Raw genomic sequence first — 8460 nt, 5'->3', positions numbered from 1 at the left:
AAACGTGCATTTACACTTCCAACTCCAGTGATGGAGTTCATTAAGAATCGAATCAGCTGACCTGTCAAATTACTGTCGTAAACCAGACCAGGAACCAATCAAAACGTATGTCTGGCAGCCGTAAAGTGTTTCATAAACATGTTGAATGAGAGGCTGGAGGAAATGTGTTTAGCCTCGCAAAACTAATATTTTTTTTATTTTTACCAAATATATTTTACAGCGGTTATTATATAGGTGAGGATCTGTGCTTACCTGTTACCTGTCTATATTTATTTTAAGTATTTACCTTGTGTTGTGTGTAATTGAAGGATGGGTCAACAAATGCTACGCTGTCGTTGGCATTCGAGACAATTCGAGACCAAGATTACTAATTATTGCAGCATATCTCGTCTCGTTTACGGGGCTAAAATAAATGTTGTTTATGGTCGTGCTTTTGTACGCTGACAATATATTGAATATATTTATCTTTGTAGATAATCATAGCCAACCCAAACTAAAGCCTATTGCATCAATAGTGTATGACCATGGCACCTAACGATTTGCTGATAACATGGTGAATTTATTTCGAATTAATATATTTCTAATAGCTATGGTATAATAAGATGAGTAGACAAGATGAGTTCAAGATGAGAATCAGCAATTCACTGATCTGTATGCGGTGTTCTTATAGTGTGCCTATAACCTAGTTGTTTATGTGAAGCCATCGTTTTACAGTGATGTGTTGTTTATCCACAGAATGTCAACTCGTACGTTGCTGATTCTGTACGGGAGCCAGACGGGCACCGCTCAGGACACAGCAGAGCGGATTGGACGGCAGGCACAGAGACAACGGATGCAAGTCAAAGTGGAGGCTCTTGACAGTTACAATGTGGTCAGTTGATATACAAATATATAAAAGGATAGTCCTATGAAGAAAACTACTAGAATAAAACTACTTACAATAAAATGAACTGTCCCCCTATCACGTCATACTGTAAAGATTAGACAGGAGAACATGTTTGTTTATCATTACGTTATTGTATGGAATTATTGTTTATTACAAAAGTGTTAACATCGGTAGATTAGTTCAGGTGTTTCTTAAATAAAGGTCAACTGATTGAAATGGGATTTGTTTCAATGCATGAAGCAAGGTTATGTATTATTGAAGCTGTGCTATATGATCTTCAACAGGCTAATCTAATCTCGGAGTCCCTGGTTGTGTTTGTTTGTTCCACCACTGGCCAAGGGGATCCCCCAGACAATATGAAGGTATCAGATGAAGTGACAGTGCTGTTTGTTTTTGTGTTAGTTGGTTTGTGCATACAGTGTGTTAACATGTACAAACATGCATTAACATGGCTGCTGTGGAACTTTGTGGTGTCATCATGATACTGTCATGTAAATGCTTCATAATGCTTGTGGATCAAACCTAAATGACCACATTCTGTATATATAGCTCTATTCTTTAAAATCCATCTCAGCTGCCTCTATCGATTATTTTTGTGTTGTGAGTAGGCTGTTGGAAACTTACTTGGTTTCTGTTAGTGTATGATTAACGCTCTGCCCCATATATTTAACGATTAGGCCTAGTTAGATACTAGTATGATGGTTTTGTTCCTCTCTGAAGTTGTGCATCTCTTTGCAGAACTTTTGGCGGTTCCTATTCCGAAAATCACTTCCTGCCGGTTCTCTGTGTCGCCTAGACTGTGCAGTGCTGGGATTGGGTGACTCTTCATACCCCAAGTGAGACCTCATAATCAAAACTACACCACGTACAAGTCTATGACAAATGTAATTCTTGAACAATTTTTACATTTAAGTCATTTAGCAGATGCTTTTATCGAAGGCGACTTACAGTAAGCAAGTGAATCAACTATACAATAGGGATGTGAATAACTAAACATTTTCATGGTCGAATAATCAGTGAGTGGTATTGAACGAATAATCCAAAAAAAAAAATGTGTGCCGACATTCACAAAGGCAGCCATGGATAATCGGCTGGTATTAGGCATGCTGATAATGGTATTAGGCATACTGCTAATACCAACCCGCTGCGCACATGTTGTATAGCCAAATAAAAAGAAAGCTGTCCAAGCCTTTTCTACCCACCTACCCGACATCAAAACGGCCAAATACACAAAAAATAAAATGCTCTAGATAAAAATGAAATGGACAACAGAACAAGTTAAACTGCAAAGGCCTAATGGTTATCATCAACTCACAACATGAAAAGGTAGGTCTACCTTTATAGGCCACATGCAGGAATGAAAATAAAGGACCTTTATAATAAAGGAGGATAACAATGAAATTAGTTAGTAGCCGAACAACATTTTGACAAAGCAGGTGTGGGCTTGTGGAACGGAACATTTAAATAGCCTTTCTTACCTTTGGACAGGCTTATAAAATTGCTCCTCACTATCACTTTGGCGTTACTGAACCTGTAACTGGTGTTGTTTGTTTGTGTTGTATGTATATATAACATATTTAAACTGGACACAGTAATGGAAAAGCATGTAATACACTCATGCATTTCACATCGGTCGTGAGATTCAATCAAACAATGAACTGACACAACATTATCAATGAGTGGCTCATAATACTGTAATCTTGGTAGTATTATGCATTTTCAGAAATATAACCCTAATATTGTCATAAACAGCAGTGGATGATGAAAATGTTTTACTTGTAGGTTCAACTTTGTTTCTAAGAAGCTTCACAAGCGCCTTATGCAGCTGGGGGCCAGTATGCTGCTGCCTGTGGGATTGGCGGATGACCAACACGACCTTGGGTGAGGACGTAGTGTGACAGAAGGATAGGTGATGCAGTTTAGAAGGGGAATAGTGCTCATATTTCCTTACTCAAAAAACATGTGCACATCTAACACTGTTTTGATGGTTACATAAGATATAGACTGAAAATCTAATTTGTGACATATTTTCATAAATACTTATTTATACTCATAAAGGGATGTTATTTTAAGACTATTGCATGATGTTCCTCAAGGCTCTTAATATGTCCCTTTTTAGAATTTCCTCACTTAAAATATTTGTAATTCACCGCTTCCTTACACTGTAAGGGGATGTAATGGGTTGTGATTTAATGTTATGGTATGATATAATTTTACTGTTACTTCAAATCAAATCAGGTTTTATTTGTATAGCGCATTTCTTACAAAATGTGACCCAATGTGCAATACTTCACCTTCTTTCACCTGCTGACAGTTGAAACAATAAAGTCTTTGTGTTCAACAGCTCAGACGGAGTGATTGACCCTTGGCTCACATCATTCTGGGAGAGGACTCTGGCTCTATTCCCCCTGCCTGTAGGTCTGAGCCTGCTCAGGGAGGACGAACCGTACGTCTTTACTTTACTTAACTGGAAGAAGTCTCTGTATGACTGCCAATGAGAATGCTTATTTAGTGTAACTTAACTGTATATAAATTACTCCAAAAGATGTTATGTCTTGAAGATTTCATTTTAAGTGGCAGTACGCAGGATTGTGGAAAACTGCCCCCTACTGTATGTGCGGTACCCTCCTAATTCAGACCTAAACCAAAACAATGTTTCTCTCTCCCTCCCTTCCTCCCTGCACCCTCCTCCCCTCACATCGTCTCATACACGCTCACCAGATCTTCCTATCAAAATAATCTTAGCATAACTAGTTACTCACTAAGGACTCACTGCATTATTGCACAGAGAAGAATATATAGAATGTATCTCAAAAGCCACTGTTTTTCTGAATGGGATTTTCATGGGGTAGAGTTGGTCAGGAAATGATCCTCTGCCACCAATTTCACTGCCAAATCGCTCCAGATATACCAGGAATGTTTGGAAATATTTGAATAACTAAAAACCTGCCTACTGCCACCACAATGCATTTGGAGAAATCTGGGGAAATTAAGAAAAAATTGTAATGGAAAAGATTGGCACCATCAAATTCCTATCATTTTCATATACTGTTCCCTCGCACCAAGGTTCCACAATGCCCTCTGATAATATGTACCATTCCTTGTTGTCATTTTGCAGACTACCTCCAAGGTATGTTTTCCGTTTCCTAGACAACATCCTAGAAAAACCAGAGGACAGGCTGAGAACACCAGACCATCAGACCATGGTCTCCCAAGCCCACCCATTTCCTGCAAGGGTTGTATCCAATCAGAGGGTGACACACGCCTCTCACTTTCAGGATGTCAGGCACATTGAGTTTGACATCACTGGTTCAAACATTGAGTGAGTGGCCTTGTCATTCTTAGGCAACATGCGTAAATGAGTTTTTCCTGATAATGTGGTAAAGATGTGCATATGTCTCTTTCAGGTTTACTGCTGGGGACGTAGTAATGATACGGCCTTGTAATGTCCCTGAAAACATAGAACAGTTCTGTCAGCTGCTGAGACTAGACCCTGACGCCCAGTTTACTCTAAACCCCACAGATAGTGATGCAGGTCAGTGTGTGTGTGTGTGTGTGTGTGTGTGTGTGTGTGTGTGTGTGTGTGTGTGTGTGTGTGTGTGTGTGTGTGTGTGTGTGTGTGTGTGTGTGTGTGTGTGTGTGTGTGTGTGTGTGTGTGTGTGTGTGTGTGTGTGTGTGTGTGTGTGTGTGTGTGTGTGTGTGTGTGTGTGTGTGTGTGTGTGTGTGTGTGTGTGTGTGTGTGTGTGTGTGTGTGTGTGTGTGTGTGTGTGTGTGTGTGTGTGTGTGTGAGGCAAACAATCTGTAAATTGTATTCAAGATAGACAAGTAGCACACTGTCTTATGGCCATAAAGGATTGAAGTTAATTGAATTAATCCATTGCAACCACCCCTCTCTCGCCTCAGCCCTGGTCCCGACCCGCCTACCTCAGCCTTGCACAGTGCGCCACCTGGTGGAGAACTTCCTGGACATAGCAGCTGTGCCGCGGCGCTCCTTCTTCGAGCTGCTGGCCACAATCGCCACCAACGAGTTGGAGAAGGAGAAGCTGTTAGAGTTCAGCTCAGCCCAGGGCCAGGACGAGCTGCATGCCTACTGCAATAGGCTCCGTCGCACCGCCCTGGAGGTGAGAGGTCATGTCAAGATTTAATGGTCACGGCCCTGAGATGAGGCTCAGCCTATTACCATTTGACACTCCCCAATCACTTTCTGTCTCCTTTTCCACTATGCTGTAGGTGTTGAATGACTTCCCTCACACAACGGCAGAGCTACATGTAGATTACTTACTGGACCTGTTCCCTGAGATTCAGCCCCGCTCTTTCTCCATCGCCTCCTCCCTACTGGTAAAACAACAACACGGAAGGCTCAACTGCATGTGCTGATTCAGGATCAACTTCCTCTACCCCCAAATGCTCTTGATAATTTAACGATTAGCTGAGTTCTGGAGTATCGTACACATTGTGTTTTGTTCTATAACCGGGGAACAATACCTGCTCTTAACTTTCTGTGCTGTCATCCCATTTTGTCAGTACCCCTCTCCACATCTTATTGTCTCAATAAATGTTAGTTAAAGTTATCAGTTAGTTGACTCAGGAGTCGGCTTTATCTCCACAGGACCAGCATTGGTGGGCAATGTACATTAGACAAACGCAAACAGACCTACAAATGTGATGCCGTAATTCTTTGTTCTGAATGTGACAGAAAAACCAAATGACCGGATACTGTAATTTTGTTTAATTTACAGAATGCAATAAATAATTGGTCTTCTCCGTCCATACTGAAACCCAATTCCACTGTCTCCCACAGGCCCATCCTGACAGGATCCAGATCCTACTAGGAGTAGTGCGCTACAAAACCAAGATGCAGAAACCCCGCATGGGCCTGTGCTCTACTTGGCTAGCATCGCTGGACCCCACACAAGGTCTGTCAGCTTTAGGACATTAGCATCAACAGTCTTAGCATAGCCCTTTTGAAGTCCATTTCCAAGTGGTGCAAATTTTCACTGTAGCTATCAACTCCATATACCACACATTGCAGGGGATCCACATGTGCTTTTGTGGGTGAAAAAGGGGACTATGAAGTTCCCAAAAGAGCCAGACAGCCCTGTGATAATGGTTGGGCCTGGAACAGGAGTTGCTCCATTCAGGTCTGCGCTACAGGAGAGGATAACCCAGGGGAAGACAGGTGAGCTGAAGACAGGTGAGCTGACTTCCCCTAATGGACATTTTACACCATACAAATCGAAACCATCAAAGAAAAATAAATTAAACCGAAAATGTGCTCCTTACAAATTGGCCAATATAGGAGCATGTTTTCAGTTCAATTTGCATTGTCGATGGGGGTGGACTTGCTCATCCAGTAGCATCCAGTACCACTTGCTCATCCAGTATCCAGTAGTACTCCTGTGATTTACACATAAACATCTATAGAGAAAAATATATTCTGCCAGACTAAGGTTAGCAGTAGGCAACCCCTTCTTATTGGTTTCAGCCAACGTCTTGTTCTTTGGCTGTCGCTCTGAGTCCAAGGATTTCTACTGCAGCTCAGATTGGGAGGAGATGGTGAAAGCTGGGCAGCTGACCCTCTTCACAGCTTTTTCAAGGGATCAGGTTGGTGATAGTCTCTCATCACACACACATTCCATTTACATAGCACTAAACTGTCAGTGAAACGATTGCTGTATGGTAACGAACTGGTCAGTACATACTAACTAACTGGTCAGTGTGCTCTGTGTCATATTAAGGAACTTGAAAGCCTTAGAGGAATAATTTCTTCCCAAGACTTGATATGCTTGTCTGGAACCATACTGAATTTGGTATTGCTGATGCTGAATTGCTCCATTAAGAGAGGCGTTTGAACTGAAAATAACCAGTCCAATTAGTGTTCTTTCAAAAACTATTTTGCACAACCGTGTGCCTCAAGACAGACCATAGGCACAAGCGGTTTCAATGTAGGAGGCTCTAGACTGATATTTGGGGGTGCGGAGCAAAATCTATTCTGTGTTTTTGCAGGAGGACAAGATTTACGTGCAACAGCGCGTGAAGGAACAAGCTAAGCTGCTATGGGACCTGATAGCCAATAGGAACGCCTACTTTTACATTGCCGGGTGAGTCTGCTATGTCCTGAACAGTCAGAGAAAATTAGCACTGAATTAGCACAAAATTAGCACTGAAAACAAAACCTAAAAAATACTGATAAAGTCAGGTATTTTCTAGCTCAATAATTGTTGAGATAAGAATTAAGGGCAAATCTATCAAATCCTCCTCAATCTGCTTAAGAACAACTTCTACTTTGGCCATTAAGGGTTTTTGGTCGTCCTACCGTGTCTTTCTTCTAGCAGTGCCAATCAGATGCCTACGGCAGTGTGTGATGCACTAAAGGAGGGGTTTCAGAGCGAGGGAGGTGCGTCCACTGAGGAGGCGGAGGAGATGCTGCTTGCTTTGGAGAGGATGGGCCGATTCCAGAGTGAGACCTGGTCCTGATCACATGGGCCTTGATGTCACAGAGACTGTTTATATTCAAACCCTGCAAGCTTGGTTAAGACGTGTCAAATATTGTTTGGGCAATATGCTGTTCCATAATATTCTGTACTCTTCTTATATTATATTGTATGCAGGGCCCAAAAACGGGTCCTCGAAATAGACCTGATTGGACAGAGCAGGGCACACCTCCCCACTCCCATGAGCAAAAGCTTATTTTGCTTTTAAATATGCCACACCAATGAAAAAATAAATGATTGTGCCTCTATACCAATCTTTCGGTACAAGCGAGGCAGAGAAGTGTCCAATATTGCTTCAGCAATGCTGCCTCAAGCAGTACAACATATGAAAGTGTTGTTTCGAAGAATGTTTCATATATCAGAGAAGGCTGTTTGACTATGTTGAACAATACTCAGATACTAATGAAGAAAATACATTTGTCTTGTCCTTAATGATGATCACTATGCTATACAATAATGTTAAATGTGCAATATGTAACATTCAAGCATTGTAAATGTTTCTTATGGTTATATGGCATACATTATGTTTCATTTGCTTGCAAACAGGGAATGAGAAATACCTAATTTACCAACACGTTGGTCCCGAAAAGTGCTTTCTAAAATGTCTAGGGGCGACACTTGGTTTGTATACAAAGATGTTGTTACTGGCAACGGGTGTTCTGGGGGCCGTTCCACTATGCGAGATTAACTCTGATCCAAGCGATTAACTCTGATCCAGGTTTAAATAAGCTTGCGGTCGGTTCCATCAATGTGGCTCAAATAATTCGCTGCTTGGTTGTTATGCAACATATCCTTCTGAGTAATTCTGGTCCCGAGCAGGCGAAGAGGCTGGCTAAGGTAATGCGTGCGTCAAAAAAGGCTCACAGGCGGAAACTACATCCCGAACGACAGTTCCTCAAGTGTCTTTTAGGAAATATTAGTTCCCACTTCACATGAGATAGATAGTTTGACTGTGTGATAGATAGATAATTTGATAATTTGAAAGTGTGATCGATCGATAGATAGATAACCTGATATTTTGAAAGTGTGATAGATAGATAGATCGATAGATAAATAAATTAAAAAGTGTAAAAAATAAAA

General features: G+C 41.3%; 1 protein-coding gene across 1 annotated transcript; it reads left to right on the top strand.

Moving 5' to 3' along the window:
* Window positions 1-151: 151 nt before the first annotated feature.
* Window positions 152-7363, top strand: ndor1 (NADPH dependent diflavin oxidoreductase 1; the record flags this gene model as incomplete). Its single annotated transcript, XM_080529007.1, has 15 exons — window positions 152-234; window positions 736-871; window positions 1171-1248; window positions 1625-1722; window positions 2669-2767; window positions 3231-3332; window positions 4005-4208; window positions 4294-4421; window positions 4790-5007; window positions 5117-5224; window positions 5688-5802; window positions 5919-6065; window positions 6372-6490; window positions 6893-6987; window positions 7219-7363. The coding sequence occupies exons 2-15, from the start codon at window positions 737-739 to the stop codon at window positions 7361-7363; spliced, it is 1791 nt and encodes a 596-aa protein (XP_080385133.1). The 5' UTR covers window positions 152-234; window position 736.
* Between the last annotated feature and the right edge of the window lie 1097 nt (window positions 7364-8460).

The sequence above is a fragment of the Nansenia antarctica genome (assembly GCF_963989245.1).
Source record: "Nansenia antarctica genome assembly, chromosome: 4".
In the NCBI taxonomy this organism is placed as follows: domain Eukaryota; kingdom Metazoa; phylum Chordata; class Actinopteri; order Argentiniformes; family Microstomatidae; genus Nansenia; species Nansenia antarctica.
This window is presented reverse-complemented; position numbering and strand designations above follow the sequence as displayed.